The 24,163-nt window shown below is 42.8% G+C and overlaps 1 protein-coding gene across 1 annotated transcript in view; it reads right to left on the bottom strand.

Annotated features, from left to right (window-relative positions):
• The window catches only part of LOC133646003 (TRAF2 and NCK-interacting protein kinase-like), a 180,954-nt gene that overhangs the window by 53,677 nt on the left and 103,114 nt on the right, over positions 1 to 24,163 (bottom strand). Inside the window, 8 exon segments of the mRNA XM_062040937.1 lie at positions 1,221 to 1,318; positions 1,420 to 1,453; positions 1,647 to 1,653; positions 1,716 to 1,905; positions 2,935 to 3,099; positions 12,270 to 12,434; positions 17,985 to 18,071; positions 20,834 to 20,950. Coding sequence (XP_061896921.1) covers positions 1,221 to 1,318; positions 1,420 to 1,453; positions 1,647 to 1,653; positions 1,716 to 1,905; positions 2,935 to 3,099; positions 12,270 to 12,434; positions 17,985 to 18,071; positions 20,834 to 20,950 — 863 coding nt within the window.

Genomic DNA, 24,163 nt, shown 5'->3' with positions numbered 1-24,163 from the left:
GCTTCCATGAAATGCTCAGTCGTTCACAAACAAGGACGGGGCGAGGGTCACCACTTGTTAACAAATGCCTGAGCAAATTGTTGAACAACAACATTTCTCAACAAGGAATTTAGGGATTTCACCATCTACGCTCCGTAATATCATCAAAAGGTTCAGAGAATGTGGATAAATCACTGCAGGTAAGCCATGATATTACACACCTTGGATCCCTCAGGCGGTACTGCATCAAAAAGCAACATCAGTGTGTAAAGGATATCACCACATGGGCTCAGGAACACTTCAGAAAAACCACTGTCAGGAGCTACAGTTGGTCGCTACTTCTGTAAGTGCAAGTTAAAACTCTACTATGCAAAGCCACAGCCATTTATCAACAACACCCAGAAATGCTTGGCTGCGCCCGAGCTCATCTAAGATGGACTGATGCAAAGTGGAAAAGTGTTCTGTGGTCTGACGAGTCCACATTTCAAAATGTTTTTGGAAACTGTGCACCAAAGAGGAAAACAACCACCCGGAATGTTCTAGGGTGAAAGTGTAAAAGGCAGCATGTGTGATGGTATGGGGGTGTATTAGTGGCCAAGACATGGGTAACTTACACATCTGTGAAGGCACCATTAATGCTGAAAGGTACATACAGCTTTTGGAGCAACATATGTTGTTATCATGGACGCCCCTGCTTATTTCAGCAAGACAATGCCAAGCCAGGTGTTACAACAGCGTGGCTTCATAGTAAAAGAGTGCGGGTACTAGACTGGCCTGCCTGTAGTCCAGACATTGAAGGCTAAAATATGAGAAGGGAGACTGTTGAACAACTTAAGCTGTACATCAAGCAAGAATGGGAAAGAATTCCACTTCAAAAATGTGTCTCCTCACTTCCCAAACCAAAACTGAGTGTTGTTCAAAGGAAAGGCCATGTAACACACTGGTAAAAATGCCTTTTTTGTAATGTGTTGCTGCCATTACATTCTAAATTCATGATTATTTGCAAAAAAGAAGAAAGTTTCTGAGTGTGAACATGAAATATCTTGTCTTTGCAGTCTATTCAATTGAATATAAGTTGAAAAGGATTTGTTGTATTCTCTTTTTATTTACCATTTACACAACGTGACAACTTGACTGCTTTTAGGTTTGGTATTTTCAAGGTGAGTCCAAAGTCGTCACCATGGAAGTCCACACCTGCGTTATAATAAGAGAAATAAAAGCAGAGTGTTATGAACTTTGACCTCGCTCGTATGAAAGGAGAGGCTGTGCGAGGACCAGGACCGACTCCTCCATTCTTCCTGACCCCGGCTGGGGAGATGCACGTGTTCCTTGGGGGGATCTGGACACACCAAAACACAACACTTTGGAAGTGGAATTTATTTCTGCCTGACAAAAATGTTTCCTGATGATTGACAGTCTTACCGATTGCGCTTCTCGGACTTTGGGCGGGAGGTCTTCCTCTCTCAGCCGGGCCCTTCTGTCCCTTTCTGCACCACCACGCTCCTCCCTCGCAGTGACTTCTGCACCACCACCACGCTCCTCCCTCGCAGTGACTTCTGCACCACCATGCTCCGCCCTCACAGTGACTTCTGCACCACCACGCTCCTCCCTCACAGTGACTGCTGCACCACCACCACGCTCCTCCTTCACAGTGACTTCTGCACCACCACGCTCCTCCCTCACAGTGACTGCTGCACCACCACCACGCTCCTCCTTCACAGTGACTTCTGCACCACCACGCTCCTCCCTCGCAGTCACGCCCGGCGCCGATGTTTGCGTTTCGGATGTCGGGTCGGAGTTTTGGCGGGGAATATCGGGCCTGGGCGAGCCCCCGCCCTCGCTCTGGGTGGAAGCCGTTTGGTCCTGCAGAGACTGTGACCCGGACATGGAGCCGGCTTGGGTCTTGACAGGGACCAAGTGGGCCATCTGTGGCATGGAGAGAGAGAAACAAATGGAAGGCGACGTAGTCAAAGGCACAAAATGGCAATGCTAGTAAACAACAACAATGGATGACGAGGAGGTCTTTATCCACAAGGAGACTGAGGGCAGCAACACACAGGAGCACTGCAGCAAGTGCAAACTGACACTGAGCGTATAAAAAGTATGTTTCATTTGGATATTGACTAGACGGGTATGTTTAAATCTGTTCCACCAGTGAGGGACAAGCATTCACCCTGTGAAGCCCAGAGGAGCAGGTACTACCAACCAGATGAGCAGGTACTACCAACCAGATGACCAAGTACTACCAACCAGATGAGCAGGTACTACCAACCATATGAGCAGGTATTACCAACCAGATGACCAAGTACTACCAACCAGATGAGCAGGTACTACCAACCAACAGTACCTTCAAGTACCTTGCTCCTGCCAATGGAATTCAATAGGGTTCAATAGATAGAAAAAAAAATGTGTTCACCGGAGGGTTTCTTTTTGAAATTGCTAAAATAAATAAATACATTAAAAAAAGTATATATATATATATATATATATATATATATATATATATATATATATATATATATATATATATATATATATATATATATATATATATATATATATATATATGTATATATATATATATATATATATATATATATATATAGTTGAGGTTTCTCCCCTGAAGAGCAGAGAAACCTGCGAAACAGACTTGTAGGGATGAAATTGCCTCTGTGTTTTTTCCTGACCTAACGTATACATATATATATTTATATATAAAATAATTTTTAAAAAGCACAAAAAATATTCCATATAATATTGCTCAAGGACAAAAAATTTGAAAGTTAGACTGAGAAGAAGATAACACCAATAATAACAATAGCAATAATATTCATATTATTAATGTTTTAAGGCACGAGGGGTAAACAAATCAAACACTCCCATGCCTTCATTTGGACACACACACACACACACACACACACACACACACACCCACACACACACACCCACACACACCTGTGGTTCATTGGGACGGTGGCCAGGTGTGGTCGGGGCAGGCTGCATGGCCACACTGCTGAAGGACTCTGAGCGGGGAAGGAGGGAAGTGTCAGAGATGCGATTGGAAGATTTGGGCTGCAGTGCTGGAGAACTCTGTCTGTTCAGCTTAGACCTCTCCTCTACCTGGAATGGGGGGTCGGGGAGAGGGGTCACACACACACACACACACACACACACACACACACACACACACACACACACACACACACACACACATACACACACACACAAAGTCACTCACAGCCCAACATGCAACACGTGTGAAAATGAGACCCCCTTGAGAGCTTTAACCCCATGCAAGGATAGAGATGTCGATTAGTAGAGTCTGCATTCTAGGATGTGGATGGTGACATGGCTACACCACATATGTGAAACTTACACACAAATACATGGATGGCCATCTTGTCAGCAGACATATTACAACTACACTAGGAGGTTGGAGCTAAAACAAGTCTTGGGAAAAATGTTGACAATGTGTCAGTAGGAATTTCTATTGATCCAAAAGTAGGAGTGTCCCAATCTAATATCGATATTGGTCCGACACAACAGATACCAGATTATATCGGCCTACATTCAAAACCTCTGATGTAAGAACTGCAATGCAAGCGGTCTGCTGACGTCTCTTCTTGTTAGCTTGGCAGAGATATAACAGCTTGTCTCCATTTGAGAACCTTTTAAAAGTGTTAACTTCAAAACACGTTAAAAGTCAACATAAACAAATAAAGTATGACAAAATAACTCGTATGAAATACTAAATAACTGCTCTGTGACGTTCCAACATACACGAAATGCATTAAAACCTGCTCAGTGGCCTAGTGGTTAGAGTGTGCGCCCTGAGATGGGGAGGTTGTGAGTTCAAACCCCGGCCGAGTCATACCAAAGACTATAAAAATGGGAGCCATTACCTCCCTGCTTGGCACTCAGCATCATTAGTTGGAATTGGGGGTTAAATCACCAAAAATGATTCCCGGGCGTGGCCACGGCTGCTGCTCACTGCTCCCCTCACCTCCCAGGGGGTGATCAAGGGTGATGATTCAAATGCAGAGAGTAATTTCACCCCACCTAGTGTGTGTGTGACAATCATTGCTACTTTAACTTTAAAACAAATGCGATAGCGCGATGCTAATTGGATATGCCATATTTAGTAGGGTTGCGGTGTAAAAAACCCAAATATGTAAGAACTAAATAAAATACAGACTCTGCTAAAACATTTTTTCCTAGCATGCAGAGCCCACATGATCACAACATACCACCTGATCAAACACTTTCTAACATTCCACGCTACAAGATACATACATTTAAAAAAACTTGCTACTCGTGCTGATATCGTATCAAATCAATATTAGTATCAGCCTATAACCAGGATGGCAATATGGCTACGGCACGGTAAGTGTACATGTTGTATCGGGACACCCTAGTTGTAGGTCACCGGTGTTGCACCTGGGAGAGAGTTTTACATGTTTTGGATGAGGTTCTTTCACAAGAAACACAAACCTTGATTTGTCCACTGGGAACAAAAATGTGTTCAACTACAAATGTTCCCTCAAAGCTGGAAGCAGCAAACGATCCAAAAGGCACACTTTGGTAAAAATGTGCGCTAATATCATAACATGCTGTGTAAGACTGACGGCTAAGAATCTTTGTTGTTACCAGCTTGCAACTACTTCCGTTTTTGGATGATTTCTTCAAAACCTCCTGATTTCATAATCCATCAGGACTATACACAACTCAGGTGTGTCTACTATTCATGAACACAAGGAGGACTACAAGGGAACAGAAATGGTGGTCGTTAGCTTGTTTCTGTGGAGGCAGAAAGAGGTTAGCATCACAGAGAAGAAAACATTTTGTTAGTAAGTATCTCCATGAGAAGAAAAAGGCTTTGGGGTAACTTTGTATCAACCCAAAAGATTCTGGAGACGATAGGAAACTAAGTAAGCTAATAAAGGACAAGGACAGGAGAGATCCCACCACTCATCTAAGGGATTACTGAGGTGCAACAATGAGGTTGGGTTAGATGCTTGATGATCATCCTTTGGAAAAAGTGGTAAATCATTGTGCATTGCGAGGATGCAGGATGGAAGAACTGACCAGTTCCAACTTCTTTGCTGCTCGTAAATACCAACAATGTCGGGACATTCAAGTTCTACACAAGACAACGTCTGTGTTTTTCAACTTCCAACTTAATGAAGACGATTCGGAACAGAGGCCTCAGACCACAAAGTGTTTGAAGCTTTGAAATTGGATACAAAATGATCCATGCTCTTGGAATGTCAATCAAATCTCTGGAGCACACAAATTCATTTTGAACTATACAGTATTGTCTACATCTATTGTCTACATCTATTGTCTACATCTATTGTCTACATCTATCGTCTGGCGAGGTGAGTACGAGATGCAGCGGTTGACGAGCACTAACCAGTTTGTGGACCTGTGCAGGCGCCTTACTAACAACCTGGGGGTCTGAAGACAAAAGGCCTTGGGCATGATTGGGCGCAGAAAGAGGCCTGCCTCTGGACTTCTCTTTCTGATGCTCTGCTTTCTCCAGAAGCTGAGGGTTGGCAGCAGGACTCGGCTGTCTAATGGGAATGTGACTAGAAGGTTCTTTCTTACTATCCTTCCTCTGACTACGTCTCTGAGCTCTCAGCTCTCTAACCTGCTGGCTTATCTCCTGCTTTAGTCCCGGGTCAAGAGGCTCCCCGGGATCTAGCGCGAGTCGGATTTGGGGCAGGTGGTTGGAGAGGATCTGGGCGCCCACGGACGGGGTGCGTTTTGGGATCTGAGCTCGGGGTTGGCCGTGGGAGGCCGGGGGTGACGGCTGGTTGAACGACTGGTGATGGCGCAGGTTAGAGCGGGGCGGGTTAACGGGTTGTTGCTTCGCCACCTAGGAGTCAGAGTCAGGAAGATAAACACAGAAACAAAAAAAGCAGCAGAACCACTAAAGTTAAACACCATTTTTAATAACTTGACCTATGAAGGAATCTGACAGACGTGTAACTCGGTCAGTATTTTGCTCATTGGAGTAATTTACTGTGATTCATCGAGATTCAAAAATGAATGGTTCAAAAGCACTAAAAAACCATGTGGCCGATACACCTGCTGTGTCATTTGACTTTGACCTTTTTCAATGCCACTTAAAATTAATTAAATCACCCATGTCCTACTGCAGATAGTTATTGTACTCTATATAGTCAAAATCTTACAATTGTCTGTATAGACCAGGGGTCGGCAACCCGCGGCTCCGGAGCCGCATGCGGCTCTTTGACCACTCTGATGCGGCTCAGCTGCATACTTGCCGACCCTCCCGGTTTTCCCAGTACACTTAACGACCCCCCCGATTTTCCCAGGAGACTGCCTCTCCTAGAAATCTCCCAGGGCAAATATTATCCTATTTTCACTTTAATGACTTAATCAAGGGCGTGCCCTAATGGCACTGCATTAATTGTCCTCTATAGCATTCACAAACAGCGTGCCAGTCCGGCCACATGTTATATGTTGCTTTTACTTGCACACGTAGGAGACAGCAAGGCATACTTGCTCAACAGCCACACAGCTTACACTGACGGTAGTCGTACAAAAACAACTTTAACACTGTTATGTTACAAATATGCGCCACACTGTGAACCCACACCAAAAAAGAATGACAAAAACATTTCTGGAGAACATCCGCACCGTAACACAAAACAACAAATACCCAGAATCCCATGCAGCCCTAACTCTTCCGGTCTACATTATACACCCCCGCTACCACCAAACCCCCACACATCAGCCCCCCCCCCCCCCCCCCCTCCGTGCGTCGGTTGAGCGGAAGAGTTAGGGCTGCATGGGATTCTGGCTTTTTGTTGTGTTGTGTTTATGTTGTGTTACAGTGCAGATGTTCTCCAGAAATGTGTTTGTCATTCTTTTTTGGTGTGGGTTCAAAGTGTGCCGCTTATTTGTAACGTAACAGTGTTAAAGTTGTTTTGGTACGACTACCGTCAGTGTAAGCTGTGTGGCTGTTGAACAAGTATGCCTTGCTGTCACTTACGTGAGCAAGCAAAAGCTGCATTCTACATGTGTCCAAGCAGGTACGCTGTTTGGGCAGGCTGTAGAGGGCGCTAAAAGCAGTGCCAGCACGTCCTGAAATTTGGGAGTCTCCCGGAAAATTGAGAGGGTTGGCAAGAAACACGCTATCAAGCGCCACTCAATTAAAAGTCGCGGGCCGCACTAACATTAAATTTCCATATTGAGATGCGTGCCGGTGCGTGTGTCTGAGACCCCTAGTTAACATAGCGCAAAGCAATTTAAGCTTTGTATGCGGTGTTTTTCATTTTAAATTTTCAAAATTTTTTTGTGGCTCCCATTGTTTTCTTTAATTTGTGAAACTTTCCAAAATGGCTCTTTGAGTGGTAAAGGTTGCCGACCCCTGGTATAGACACAATTGTAAGCATTTGACAATGATAATCTTGAACAGTTAGAAAGTTGACATTAACTGTTATGTTCTAGTGAACTAGAATTGCCTCACAGGACAGTTTAATGTGAGTGTTTATTTCTATTTTCATTTATTTTATACAGCAGAAGTCTGGCGGGTAAACTAAGTCTGCCCAGGAAGAATACATTTCTCACTACTGGTAACCATGTAATCCAGCACTGCTAGTTCATGTTCGAGTTGTCGTGAATAAACCGGCACGCCCCCTGGACGTTTCACTGCTTGGGGAGGATGATCAGGCACCATTCGGTACAAAAAGCAAAACCCAACAAAGTAACATCCTTGTTTATGTTGACCCTGACCTGCAGTAAGATGGCATCTCCACAGTCTGGATCTCTCTTCCTATGCCGGGCCAAGATGCCTGAAGCCCAGATGGTGGACTGGATGTCGTGCTCCTACGCCACCTTAAACCTCAAGCGATTGGCTTCTCCTCTCCTGCTTTGGTCTCCTTTTCTCGCTTTCCTATCTCTCTCCCCAAAGTCTAGCAACAATGAGCGACAGGCAATGGGAGCAGGGGAAGGTGAGCCCTGAGAGCTTTTAGCTTGGGACCCAGATGTTGGCGGCAGACGCAAGAAGGTCGTTGGGCAGACAAACATGGTGGTAAAGTCGTCCTTCGGTGGCTGCGTCTGTCAGGGCAGGGCTTTTTAGCCGTAGAGATGCCCTCTCCAATTTGGATAAGGCCCTAGAAAAGGTGTGCTTACTGCCTCCAATGTCTGACCGGGTAACCGCACCTGGCAGACTCCCCCCTCCTGTGGTTAGAACACAGAAATAAATCTGAAACCACAATCTCTTTGCTTCATCACCTGTAACAGTCGCACCCTCATGGACCGTGACAACAGCAGTCGGCCAGAACATCGAACTGCTCTTGTTGCTATGGAACTTGCCCGGTACAACATTGATCTGGCAGCCCTGAGTGAGACACGTCTAGCTAATGGAGGCCCAATCTTTTCTGGAAAGGGAAAAACAAAGAGGAGCCTCGTCTTCACGGAGTCGATTTGCCATCCACAACTCTCTCGTGAGGATGCACGACCTCCTCCCTGTGCACATCAGCAAAATAATTACAACACTTTGTATCCCTATTCAGCACGGACACGTTTCCATCTTCAGTGTCTACGCCCCCACTCTGGACTCACATGTTGACGTGAAGGAATCTTTCTAGGCATTTCCTCGGACAGTCCTGTCTGCTGTGCTGTTGCAAGACAAACTTCTCATGGGAGATTTTAATGCGCAAGTAGGGAAAAACCATCAACTCTGGCATGGCATCATTTGGAACCAGGGTATCGGCAGCTGCAATTCCAAACCTCTTGGTTTACGTGCAAAATGTAATCTTTGCATAACCAACACCATCTTCAGGCGCCGCACAAGGGACAAGACCTCGTAGATGCACCCACTCTCATGCCAGTGGCACCTGATCGACTATGTCGTAACTCGAAAGAAAGACAGAAGCATGGTTCTGATAACCCAGGCCCTCAGAGGGGTAATGATTGTTGGACTGACCATCATCTCATCTTCTCCTTGCGAACATGCCTGAAGCCAGAACCCAAACTGCAAGCAAATCCTCCTTGAAAGAAGTTTGATGTCTCTGCTTTCCGTTCTTTTCTGTTCCAGGACGTCAACCATGACACTTCAGAGCCTAAGTCTCTTGGTGTGCCGTCAAGAACGCCATCGACTCAACCGCTCGTGAGACAATATACTTAAAATGGAAGGCTCACTTAGCATGAGAAAGCCAACCGACATCTAAAAGCAAAGAAGCTGCTTTTTGTTAGATCAAGGCTACAGCTCAGTGCGCCATCCAGAAGCTTTAGAACGACTGGTGGATTGAGAAAACCCAGGAGATCCAAGGCTATGCCGATCAACACAAGACAAGGAACTTCTTCCAAGTTGTCCGTATTGTCCTCACATCCTCTAACCTCTGCTGATGGTCAGGTACTCCTGAAGGACGAAGACACTATTCTTGCCCGGTGGAAGGAGCACTTCAAAGACCTTCCGAACCGGCCTTCCAAGCCTCAGAAGCCTTCATTCGTGAGATTTCTCAACATCCAATCAAATTATGGATGAGTCTCCCTCCTCCCTTAAAGAGACTCGGGAAGCAATTTAACAGATGAAGCTCAATAAGGCCACTGGCCCTGATAACAAACCAGCTGAGCTTATCCAACACGGTGGCGGTGGGGATTGTCTCCTGAAGCAAATCCATGTCCTCTTCCTGTCCATGTGGGAATCCAAGCATGTCCCCCAAGATCTATGAGATGCAAGCATCGTGACCATTTTCAAGAAGCCCGACCGCTCTGCTTGTGGAAATTACCGTGGCATCTCCATGCTCTCCATTATTTTTGCCAGAATCCTCCCCAAGCGCTTCCTTGACCTCAGCGAATCAGTTCTCCCAGAGTCTCGGTCTGGTTTTCGACCTGGGCAAACCACACACGTGACCTTCTGTGCTCGCCAGCTGCTTCGAAAAAGCTAGGGAACAACAACAACCCATGACGATGATCTTCTTTGACCTGTGTAAGTTAGCCTTTGATTCCATCCCCTGTGCTGTCCTTTAAGGAGTGCTTAAGAAGTTTGGATGCCTCCAACACTTTGTCAAACTAGTGCCAGATCTGCACAATGATATGAGGGGCTCTGTAGTCCACAGTGCTTCTGTGTAGCCTTCATTCCACAGGAGCAATGGATGTGTGCTTGGGCCGACACTCTTCTCGCTACATCTTGCAGCTGTTGTGTTATGTGTCAAAACCTCTCATCCTCATCTTGGACTGCGTATCCGATACAGAACGGATGATGGTCTTTTTAACCTGTGGCATCCGAAGGCCCGATCTAGGACATCTGAGGTGAACATCTCTCTACTCCAGTAAAACTAAAATAATGCAATTCAGTAACAGCAGAAGAGAAAGTCAAACACAAATACAAATAGACTTACATTGAAAGAGTAAAAGAAACCACATTTTGGGAATAATATTAGATGATAAATGAACTGAAAATCTCATAAACAAATATACAACATAAAGTAGCAAGAAATATGTCAATAAGGAATAAAGCAAAATATGTTCTGGACCAAAACAATGGAATTCATTTTTAATGGCTCCGAACATTGTATTTAATGCTTTTTATTGCTAGTTTAAGCCTAATCGTTTTCAAATCTATTAAATGACTTTTATTGCTTTTTAATGACCAGTTGAAACTATGCTAATTGAACACAAACATAATGCTCAAATGTTTTAATCATATTTACTACAAAAGCCAAAAGCAGTGAAGTTGTCACGTTGTGTAAATGCTAAATAAAAAGAGAATACAACAAATCCTTTTCAACTTATATTCAATTGAATAGACTGCAAAGACAAGATATTTCATGTTCACACTGAGAAACTTTGCTATTTTTTGCAAATATTAGCTCATTTGGAATTTGATGCCTGCAACATGTTTCAAAAAAGCTGGCACAAGTGGCAAAGAAGAGTGAGAAAGTTGAGGAATGCTCATCAAAGACTTATTTGGAACATCCCACAGGTGAACAGGCTAATTGGGAACAGGTGGGTGCCATGATTGGGTATAAAAGCAGCTTCCAGTCATTCACAAACAAGGACGGGGCGAGGGTCACCACTTTGTCAACAAATGCCTGAGCAAATTGTTGAACAACAACATTTCTCAACAAGGAATTTAGGGATTTCACCATCTACGCTCCGTAATATCATCAAAAGGTTCAGAGAATGTGGAGAAATCACTGCAGGTAAGCCATGATATTACACACCTTGGATCCCTCAGGCACTACTGCATCAAAAAGCGACATCGGTGTGTAAAGGATATCACCACATGGGCTCAGGAACACTTCAGATAACCACTGTCAGTAACTACGGTTGGTCGCTACATCTGTAAGTGCAAGTTAAAACTCTACTATGCAAAGCCAAAGTCATTTATCAACAACACCCAGAAACGTTACCAGCTTCGCTGGGCCTGAGCTCATCTAAGATGGCTGTGTAAAAGTGTTCTGTGGTCTGACGAGTCCACATTTCAAATTGTTTTTGGAAACTGTGGACGTCGTGTCCTTTGGACCAAAGAGGAAAAGAACCATCCGGATTGTTCTAGGGTGAAAGTGTAAAAGGCAGCATGTGTGATGGTATGGGGGTGTATTAGTGGCCAAGACATGGGTAACTTACACATCTGTGAAGGCACCATTAATGCTGAAAGGTACATACAGCTTTTGGAGCAACATATGTTGTTATCATGGACGCCCCTGCTTATTTCAGCAAGACAATGCCAAGCCAGGTGTTACAACAGCGTGGCTTCATAGTAAAAGAGTGTGGGTACTAGACTGGCCTGCCTGTAGTCCAGACATTGAAAATGTGTGGCGTGTAAAATATGAGAAGGGAGACTGTTGAACAACTTAAGCTGTACATCAAGCAAGAATGGGAAAGAATTCCACTTCAAAAATGTGTCTCCTCACTTCCCAAACCAAAACTGAGTGTTGTTCAAAGGAAAGGCCATGTAACACACTGGTAAAAATGCCTTTTTTGCAATGTGTTGCTGCCATTAAATTCTAAGTTAATAATTATTAGCAAAAAAATACCAAAGTTTGTCAGTGTGAACATGAAATATCTTGTCTTTGCAGTCTATTCAATTGAATATAAGTTGAAAAGGATTTGTTGTATTCTCTTTTTATTTACCATTTACACAACGTGACAACTTGACTGCTTTGGGGTTTTGTATGTGTCGCCTAAAAATGTTGGTTAAACTCCCAATGATACAACTGTTGGTGTGTCCTACTTGGTAGTTTGTACTGCAAAGCAAAGGACCAACAGAAGCTGCTGATGAAGCAATAGTCATCATTCCATCATCATACCTCTTTAGCCCAGGCTGGTTTATCTGCAGGATTGATGACTTCCTTGTAGTGATAAAGTTGTTTCTTGTCCGCCTGCAGGGACACCAGGTAGGCTCTCTCCTGATGGAGCTGCCTCTGCAGTCGCTCCGCCTGCCGCTGCTCCTCCACCTGCTTACGCTTGTACTCCTTGTGGGGAACAAGTCACAGGACAGTTAGTCAGACGTGGCACAGGAACTGGGAATAACCAGCGCAGATGCATGGAGGGAGGAAATGAAGGCGAGGGATTGAGCCACGCTTTGTGTTCATTGTGCTTTTGTCTCAAGGATTCCTACTTGCTGAAACTGACACTTGTGGGAGGGACACACATTTAAATGGAAGAATGTGACGTCGGCTACGTTCACCCTGCAGGGTAGGATGTCCAATTACCATTGTTTTGTTAGTTTGTTTGTTTTAGTACGGGGGTCGGCTCTTTAGCGCCGCCCTAGTGGCTCTCTGGAGATTTTTCAAAAATGTATGAAGAATGGAAAAAGATGAGGGGAAAAAAACTCCATTTTTTTGTTTTAATATGGTTTGTGTAGGAGGACAAACATGACACAAACCTCCCTAATTGTTATAAATCACACTGTTTATATTAAACGTGCTTCGCTGATTCGAGTATTGGGCGAGCGCCGTTTTGTCCTACTTATTTTGGCGGTCCTTGAACTCACCGTATAGTTTGTTTACATCAGGGGTCACCAACCTTTTTGAAAGCAAGAGCTACTTCTTGGGTAGTGATTCATGCGAAGGGCTACCAGTTTGATACACACTTCAATAAATTGCCAATTTACCTTTAACTCTATGTTATTATTAATAATGAATGACATTTACACTTAATTGAACGGTTTAAAAGAGGAGAAAACACGAAAAAAATGACAATTGAATTTTGAAACATAGTTTATCTTCAATTTCGACTCTTTAAAATTCAAAACTCAACCGAAAAAAAGAAGAGAAAAACTAGCAAATTCGAATCTTTTTGAAAAAATTAAAAAAATAATTTATAGAACATCATTAGTAATTTTTTGTGATTAAGATTAATTTTAGAATTTTGATTCAATGTTTTAAATAGGTTAAAATCCAATCTGCACTTTGTTAGAATATATAACAAATTGGACCAAGCTGTATTTCTAACAAAGACAAATCTTTTTTTTTTCTAGATTTTCCAGAACAAAAATTTTAAAAGAAATTCAAAAGACTTTGAAATAACATTTAAATTTGATTTGACAGATTTTCTAGATTTTCCAGAATATTTTTTTTGAATTTTAATCATAATAAATTTGAAGAAATATTTCACAAATATTCTTTGTCAAAAAAACAGAAGCTAAAATGAAGAATTAAATTAAAATGTATTTATTATTCTTTACAATAAAAAAAAAATACATTTACTTGAACATTGATTTAAATTGTCAGGAAAGAAGAGGAAGGAATTTAAAAGGTAAAAAGGTATATGTGTTTAAAAATCCTAAAATCATTTTTAAGGTTGTATTTTTTCTCTAAAATTGTTTTTCTGAAAGTTATAAGAAGCAAAGTAAAAAAATAAATGAATTTATTTAAACAAGTGAAGACCAAGTCTTTAAAATATTTTCTTGGATTTTCAAATTCTATTTGAGTTTTGTCTCTCTTAGAATTAAAAATGTCGGGCAAAGCGAGACCAGCTTGCTAGTAAATAAATACAATTTAAAAAATAGAGGCAGCTCACTGGTAAGTGCTGCTATTTGAGCTATTTTTAGAACAGGCCAGCGGGCTACTCATCTGGTCCTTACGGGCTACCTGGTGCCCGCGGGCACCGCGTTGGTGACCCCTGCTTTACATGTATAACTTTCTCCGACTTTCTAGGACGTGTTTTATGCCACTTCTTTTTCTGTCTCATTTTGTCCACCAAACTTTTAACGTTGTGCATGAATGCACAAAGGTGAGTTTTGTTGATGTTATTGACTTGTGTGGAGTGCTAATCAGACATATTTGGTCACTGCATGACCGCAAGCTAATCGATGCTAACATGCTATTTAGGCTAGCTATAAGTACATATTGCATTGCATCATTATGCCTCATTTGTAGCTATATTTGAGCTCATTTAGCTTCCTTTAAGTCCTCTTAATTAAATGTACATCTCATGACACATTTAATATGGCTTTTAATTTTTTGCGGCTCCAGACAGATTTGTTTTTGTATTTTTGGTCCAATATGGCTCTTTCCACATTTTGGGTTGCCGACCCCTGTTTTAGTAGTTTTGTGTACAGTACAGGCCAAAACGTTGGACACACTCTCTCATTTCAATGTCTTTTCTTTATTTTCATGACTATTTACATTGTAGATTGTCACTGAAGGCATCCAAACAAACTAAGAATGGACACATGTGGAGTTATGTACTTAACAAAAAAAGGTGAAATAACTGAAAACTCCTGCTCAGTGGCCTAGTGGTTGGAGTGTCCGCCCTGAGATGGATAGGTTGTGAGTTCAAACCCCCGGCCGAGTCATACCAAAGACTATACAAACGGGAGCCATTACCTCCCTGCTTGGCACTCAGCATCAAGGCTTGGAATTGGGGGTTGAATCACCAAAAATTGTTCCAGGGCGTGACCACCGCTGCTGCTCACTGCTCCCCTCACCTCCCAGGGGGTGAACAAGGGTGATGGGTCAAATGCAGAGAATAATTTCGCCACACCTAGTGTGTGTGTGACAATCATTGGTACTTTGAAACATGTTTTATATTGTAGTTTCTTCAAAATAGCCACCTTTTGCTCTGATTACTGCTTTGCACACTCTTGGCATTCTCTCCATGGGCTTCAAGAGGGAGTCACCTGAAATGGTTTAAGCTTTACAGGTGTCATAGTTTTGATGCCTTCAGTGACAATCTACAATGTAAATAGTCATGAAAATAAAGACAACAATGTCCATCCATCCATCTTCTTCCGCTTATCCGAGGTCGGGTCGCGGGGGCAGCAGCCTAAGCAGGAAAACCCAGACTTCCCTCTTCCCAGCCACTTCGTCCAGCTCTTCCAGAGGGATCCCGAGGCATTCCCAGGCCTGCTGGGAGACATAGTCTTCCCAACGTGTCCTGGGTCTTCCTTGTGGCCTCCTACCGGTCGGACGTGCCCTGAAGACCTCCCGAGGGAGGCGTTCGGGTGGCATCCTGACCAGATGCCCGAAGCTTCTCACCCTATCTCTAAGGGAGAGACCCGCCACCCGGCGGAGGAAACTCATTTGGGCCGCTTGTACCCGTGATCTTGTCCTTTCGGTCATAACCCAAAGCTCATGACCATAGGTGAGGATGGGAACGTAGATCGAGCGGTAAATTAAGAGCTTTGCCTTCCGGCTCAGCTCCTTCTTCACCACAACGGATCCATACAGCATCCGCATTACTGAAGACGCCGCACCGAGCCGTCTGTCGACCTCACCATCCACTCTTCCCTCACTCGTGAACAAGACTCCCAGGTACTTGAACTCCTCCACTTGGGGCAGGGTCTCCTCCCCAACCCGGAGATGGCACTCCACCCTTTTCCGGGGGAGAACCATGGACTTGGACTTGGAGGTGCTGAAAACAATGTACCGTAATTTCCGGACTATAAGCCGCTACTTTTCCCCCTGGTTCTGGTCCCTGCGGCTTATACAAGGGTGCGGCTTATACAAGGGTGCGGCTTATATACGGCCTGTTCTTCTCCGACACCGACGAAGAGGATTTGGGTGGTTTTAGTACGCAGGAGGAAGACGATGACACAATGATTAAAGACTGACTTTTCATAGGCTGGTTATTTTGATAACGTACAGGCGAGCACTTTGTATTACTTTGCAGCGTTGTATTATTTGTACTCTGCACGAATGCTGTTCGCCATGTCAAAGATGTGAAAGTTTGATTGAATGATTTATTGTTAATAAATGGGACGCTTTGCGTTCCCAAACAGTCATCTCTGTCCCGACAATCCCCTCCGTGGTAGCAGGAACCCCTATATACTACGCTAATTACACATCAAAACCCTGCGGCTTATAGTCGGGTGCGGCTTATATATGGAGCAATCTGTATTTTCCCCTAAATTTAGCTGGTGCGGCTTATAGTCGGGTGTGGCTTATATATGGAGCAATCTGTATTTTCCCCTAAATTTAGCTGGTGCGGCTTATAGCCGGGTGCGGCTTATGTATGGAGCAATCTGTATTTTCCCCTAAATTTAGCTGGTGCGGCTTATAGTCGGGTGTGGCTTATATATGGAGCAATCTGTATTTTCCCCTAAATTTAGCTGGTGCGGCTTATAGTCGGGTGCGGCTTATAGTCGGGTGCGGCTTATATATGGAGCAATCTGTATTTTCCCCTAATTTTAGCTGGTGCGGCTTATAGTCGGGTGCGGCTTATATATGGAGCAATCTGTATTTTCCCCTAAATTTAGCTGGTGCGGCTTATAGACGGGTGCGGCTTATATGTGGAGCGATCTGTATTTTCCCCTAAGTTTTGCTGGTGCGGCTTATAGTCGGGTGCGGCTCATATATGGAGCGATCTGTATTTTCCCCTAAATTTAGCTGGTGCGGATTATAGTCGGGTGCGGCTCATATGCGGAGCAATCTGTATTTTCCCCTAAATTTAGCTGGTGCGGCTTATAGTCGGGTGCGGCTTATATACGGAGCAATCTGTGTTTTCCCCTAAATTTAGCTGGTGCGGCTTATAGTCGGGTGCGGCTCATATATGGAGCGATCTGTATTTTCCCCTAAATTTAGCTGGTGCGGCTTATAGTCGGGTGCGGCTTATATACGGAGCAATCTGTATTTTCCCCTGAATTTAGCTGGTGCTGCTTATAGTCGGGTGCGGCTCATATATGGAGCGATCTGTATTTTCCCCTAAATTTAGCTGGTGCGGCTTATAGTCGGGTGCGGCTCATATATGGAGCGATCTGTATTTTCCCCTAAATTTAGCTGGTGCGGCTTATAGTCGGGTGCGGCTCATATATGGAGCGATCTGTATTTTCCCCTAAATTTAGCTGGTGCGGCTTATAGTCGGGTGCGGCTTATATACGGAGCAATCTGTATTTTCCCCTAAATTTAGCTGGTGCGGCTTATAGTCTGGTGCGGCTTATATACGGAGCAATCTGTATTTTCCCCTAAATTTAGCTGGTGCGGCTTATAGTCCCGAATTTACAGTATTCTGTTTTTTATTTAGGAATTACACCACATGCCAACTTCACTGGTTTTGGGTTTTGGACTACAAACGTAGTGCACAGAATAGTGCGGGAACATCCACTGTTTCAAGTAAATATTTAAAAAAAAAACTTAAGTGTGAAACAATAAAAAATGTTCACTTTAGTTTCAACGTTTACTTTCTGAAAAGCGGTTTCCTCTGCAGTAGAATTGTTCATAATATTTGGAATGCCAAGTCACGTGTTACAACAGCTTCAAAAATATATCTCCTCAGTTCCCAAACCTTTACAGAGGGTTGTTAAAAGGAAAGGCCATGTAACACACTGGTCAAAATGCCTTTGTTGACATGTGTTGCTGCCATTACATTCTAACTTCATGACTATTTGCAAAAAATAACAAAGTTTTGGTGTTTGTTCCTTCTGTCTCTGATCAGAGGAACACGCGGCGAGTGGACCCAGTCGAGGTCTCTCGATGGCGTGTTTTGATGTGGTCGGTGCGGAGGTCACTATGTGGCTGCACAGCCTGGTGAGGATGAAGCGAACATGCAAACACTGAGCACAAATCTAACACAAAGGTTACCAGCAGTAAGGCCTGCTCCTGGAGAAGTTGCTGCTGGAGGATCTCTAACTGCCTCTGCTCCTCTTCCAGCTGCCTACGGATAAACTCCTGAGCAGCATGTGGAGGCACAAGGAGGAGGAGGAGGAGGACAAGAGGAGCACATTGAGAACTGAAAGATCAACGCTGACAAGGCCAACATGGCTGGAGACGACCCGAGGGCCGGAACAGCTTTTGTATGACTTTGCTAAGTATAAAAATGAATTTTTAAATGAAAGAAACTGCTGTTCTAAATGTGTCCACTGGATGTCGCAATAGCAATTCTTTGTATGTGTGTAGATGATGCTGCATATGTGCAAAATAAACCACGCAACGTTTGAGGAAAATGATCAAACTACATAAATAACATCTTGTAATTTGACAAGTAAAGACAGAATAGTATTAATTGCAACATGTAAGCGTAAACAAACCCAACAACATTAGGATTTGTACATTTTCAGAAGGTGCTTGTTCTATTTTTAAACTAAGAAAACAATCTGAAGTTGTCTTTATTTTGAAGTCATCGTGCCGTGATTTCACCAAAGTAACAGTAACACACAGTAACACACAGTAGCGGTGACAAACAATAACAGTAACAAACAGCAAGAGTAACACACGGAGTAACAGTATGAAGGATTTCTGCACAAAAGTGTGTTTGAAAATACAGTATAGTGACACACTGTAACAACAACAACACACAGTAACAATAACATACAGTAATACACTGTAACAACAACAACAACAACAACAACACAGTAACAATAACATACAGTAACACACAGTAACACACAGTAACAATAACATACAGTAATACACTGTAACAACAACAACAACACAGCAACAATAACATACAGTAATACACAGTAACACACGGTAACAATAACAACAACACAGTAACAATAACATACAGTAACACAAAGTTACACACAGTAACAATAACATACAGTAACACACTGTAACAACAACAACAACACAGTAACAATAACATACAGTAACACAAAGTTACACACAGTAACAATAACATACAGTAACACACTGTAACAACAACAACACACAGTAACAATAACATACAGTAACACACTGTAACAACAACAACACACAGTAACAATAACATACAGTAACACACTGTAACAACAACAACACACAGTAACAACAACATACAGTAACAATAACATACAGTAACACACTAACAACAACAACAACAACACAGTAACAATAACATACAGTAACAATAACATACAGCAACACACTAACAACAACAACACAGTAACAATAACACACAGTAACACACTGTAACAACAACAACAACACAGTAACAATAACATACAGTAACACACTGTAACAACAACAACACAGTAACAATAACACACAGTAACACACTGTAACAACAACAACACAGTAACAATAACATACAGTAACACACTGTAACAACAACAGCAACAGCACAGTAACAATAACATACAGTAACACACTGTAACAACAACAACAACAACACAGTAACAATAACACACAGTAACACACTGTAACAACAACAACAACACAGTGACAATAACATACAGTAACACACAGTAACAATAACATACAGTAACACACTGTAACAACAACAACAACACAGTAACAATAACATACAGTAACACACTGTAACAACAACAACAACACAGTGACAATAACATACAGTAACACACAGTAACAATAACATACAGTAACACACTGTAACAACAACAACAACACAGTAACAATAACATACAGTAACACACTGTAACAACAACAACACACAGTAACACACTGTAACAACAACACAGTAACACACAGTAACAATAACACACAGTAACACACAGTAACAATAACATACAGTAACACACAGTAACACACGGTAACACACAGTAACAAACAGTAGCACACAGTAAAAGTAACAAACGGTAACCAACAGTAACAGGAAGAAACAGCAACAGTAATAGTAACACACAATGATACACAGCAACAGTAACACACATTAAAATACAATAACTGGACCATAATGTAACAATAACATGCAGTAACAGTAACACAATGCAGCAGTAACACACAGAAACAGTAACACACAAGAACAGTAAGACAAAGTAACAGTAACACAGTAACAGTAAGATGAAGAGGTGTAACACACAGTAACAGTAACACAGTAACAGTAAGATGAAGACAGTAACACAGTAACAGTAAGATGAAGAGGTGTAACACACAGTAACAGTAAGATGAAGAGGTGTAACACACAGTAACAGTAACACAGTAACAGTAATATGAAGAGGTGTAACACACAGTAACAGTAACACACTGCAGCAGTAACACACAGAAACAGTAAGACAAAGTAACAGTAACACAGTAACAGTAACACAGTAACAGTAACACAGTAACAGTAATATGAAGAGGTGTAACACACAGTAACAGTAACACAGTAATAGTAAGATGAAGAGGTGTAACACACAGTAACAGTAACACAGTAACAGTAATACGAAGAGGTGTAACACACAGTAACACAGTAACAGTAATATGAAGAAGTGTAACACACAGTAACAGTAACACAGTAACAGTAATATGAAGAGGTGTAACACACAGTAACAGTAACAGTAATATGAAGAGGTGTAACACACAGTAACAGTAACAGTAATATGAAGAGGTGTAACACACAGTAACAGTAATATGAAGAGGTGTAACACACAGTAACAGTAATATGAAGAGGTGTAACACACAGTAACAGTAATATGAAGAGGTGTAACACACAGTAACAGTAACAGTAATATGAAGAGGTGTAACACACAGTAACAGTAACAGTAATATGAAGAAGTGTAACACATAATGACCTGCTCTCTCTCAGCAAGTCTCCTCTCCTCCTCTCGGCGGTGCTGCTCCATTTCCTCATAGCGTCTCCTCTGCTCTCTCTCATGTTGTTTCCTCAGATCACGCTCACGATGCTGCTGCTGATGATGATGATGGGAGCACAGTAACACACTTTCTCAGTAACACACTTTCTCAGTCACACACTTTCTCAGTCACACACTTTCTCAGTCACACACTTTCTCACAGACACACTTTCTCAGTCACACACTTTCTCAGTCACACACTTTCTCAGTCACACACTTTCTCAGTCACACACTTTCTCACAGACACACTTTCTCAGTCACACACTTTCTCAGTCACACACTTTCTCAGTAACACACTTTCTCAGTAACACACTTTCTCAGTCACACACTTTCTCACAGACACACTTTCTCAGTCACACACTTTCTCAGTCACACACTTTCTCAGTAACACACTTTCTCAGTAACACACTTTCTCAGTCACACACTTTCTCACAGACACACTTTCTCAGTCACACACTTTCTCAGTCACACACTTTCTCACAGAGACACTTTCTCAGTAACACACTTTCTCAGTCACACACTTTCTAAGTCACACACTTTCTCAGTCACACACTTTCTCAGTCACACACTTTCTCAGTCACACACTTTCTCAGTCACACACTTTCTCAGTCACACACTTTCTCAGTCACACACTTTCTCAGTCACACACTTTCTCAGTCACACACTTTCTAAGTCACACACTTTCTCAGTCACACACTTTCTCAGTCACACACTTTCTCAGTCACACACTTTCTCAGTCACACACTTTCTCAGTCACACACTTTCTAAGTCACACACTTTCTCAGTCACACACTTTCTAAGTCACACACTTTCTCAGTCACACACTTTCTCAGTCACACACTTTCTCAGTCACACACTTTCTAAGTCACACACTTTCTCAGTCACACACTTTCTCAGTAACACACTTTCTCACGGACACACTTTCTCAGTCACACACTTTCTAAGTCACACACTTTCTAAGTCACACACTTTCTCAGTAACACACTTTCTCAGTCACACACTTTCTCACAGACACTTTCTCAGTCACACACTTTCTCAGTCACACACTTTCTAAGTCACACACTTTCTCAGTCACACACTTTCTCAGTCACACACTTTCTCAGTAACACACTTTCTCAGTAACACACTTTCTCAGTCACACACTTTCTCAGTCACACACTTTCTCAGTCACACACTTTCTCAGTCACACACTTTCTCAGTAACACACTTTCTCAGTAACACACTTTCTAAGTCACACACTTTCTCAGTAACACACTTTCTAAGTCACACACTTTCTCAGTCACACACTTTCTCAGTCACACACTTTCTCAGTCACACACTTTCTCACAGACACACTTTCTCAGTAACACACTTTCTCAGTCACACACTTTCTCAGTCACACACTTTCTCAGTCACACACTTTCTCAGTCACACACTTTCTCAGTCACACACTTTCTCAGGGAGACAGACAGACGTCAGGTGGCACCACCACTCGCACACCAAAGAAAAGACCAAAAATACGAGCCACAGAATGTTTGGTGAGGTCCTCTGAGTGCTCAACCATGAAGACATTTGCAGTGGCAAAGTGAGGATGACAAGTTCACATCCTTTTCAAGCCATATTCAGTTGAATATGCTACAAAGACAACATATTTCATGTTCAAACTCAAGCGATTGGGAAGTGAGGAAACTAATTGTTGAAGCTTTGAAAGTGGAATTCTTCCCCATTCTTGTTTGATGTAGAGCTTCAGTGGTTCAACAGTCCGGAGTCTCCGCTGTCCTATTTTAGGCTTCATAATGTGCCACACATTTTCCATGGGAGACAGGTCTGGACTGCAGGCGGGCCAGTCTAGTACCCGCACTCTTTTACTATGAAGCCACGTTGATGTAACACCTGGCTTGGCATTGTCTTGCTGAAATAAGCAGGGGCGTCCATTAATAAGATGGTGTCATGTCTGTTTATCATGTTTTTGTTTTGGCCATGTGCTGTTTGGTTTTTTTGGACACTTTCTTAGTTCCTGGTTTCACTTCCTTGTTTGGTTTGGTTTCCATGGTCACCCATTAGTTTTCACCTGTCATGTCACGCACCTGTTTTACGTTTTGAGTCACGCACCTGTTTGTTCCAATCATGTCACTGTTATTTAAGTCTACCTTTGTTCATCACTCGTTCTGCCTGCATTGTGTTTGTCACGCGTTTATGTCAAGTAAGTGTTAGATTATGCCATGTCATCTGTGCCAAGTAATTAAGCTTCATGTGTTTTAGGCACGCTTGCCTTTTTGCTTTATTGTTTGCGTGTGGGATAGTTTTAGTGATTTATGTTGAATAAATCCAAGCTCACCTTCACGCTGTCGTCCGGAGCCGTTTTTTGCATGGGAAGAACAACCCCGCCGCCAGCTGCGACCCCCCCACGTGACATTAAGGATCAAGAGTCATGGGAGGGCGGGAGGGGGACATGGAAACCAAACCAAACAAGGAAGTGAAACCAGGAACTAAGAAAGTGTCCAAAAAAAACAAACAGCACATGGCCAAAACAAAAACATGATAAACAGACATGACAGACGGTATATGTTGTTTCAAAAGCTGCATGTACCTTTCAGCATTAATGGTGCCTTCACAGATGTGTAAGTTACCCATGTCTTGGCCACTAATACACCCCCATACCATCACACATGCTGCCTCTTACACTTTCACCCTAGAACATGTCTTGACCACTAATACACCCCCATACCATCACACATGCTGCCTTTTACACTTTCACCCTAGAACATGTCTTGACCACTAATACACCCCCATACCATCACACATGCTGCCTCTTACACTTTCACCCTAGAACATGTCTTGACCACTAATACACCCCCATACCATCACACATGCTGCCTCTTACACTTTCACCCTAGAACATGTCTTGACCACTAATACACCCCCATACCATCACACATGCTGCCTTCTACACTTTCACCCTAGAACATGTCTTGACCACTAATACACCCCCATACCATCACACATGCTGCCTTTTACACTTTCACCCTAGAACATGTCTTGACCACTAATACACCCCCATACCATCACACATGCTGCCTTTTACACTTTCACCCTAGAACATGTCTTGACCACTAATACACCCCCATACCATCACACATGCTGCCTTTTACACTTTCACCCTAGAACATGTCTTGACCACTAATACACCCCCATACCATCACACATGCTGCCTTTTACACTTTCACCCTAGAACATGTCTTGACCACTAATACACCCCCATACCATCACACATGCTGCCTCTTACACTTT

This window comes from Entelurus aequoreus, linkage group LG03 (genome assembly GCF_033978785.1).
Source record: "Entelurus aequoreus isolate RoL-2023_Sb linkage group LG03, RoL_Eaeq_v1.1, whole genome shotgun sequence".
In the NCBI taxonomy this organism is placed as follows: Eukaryota; Metazoa; Chordata; class Actinopteri; order Syngnathiformes; family Syngnathidae; genus Entelurus; species Entelurus aequoreus.
This window is presented reverse-complemented; position numbering and strand designations above follow the sequence as displayed.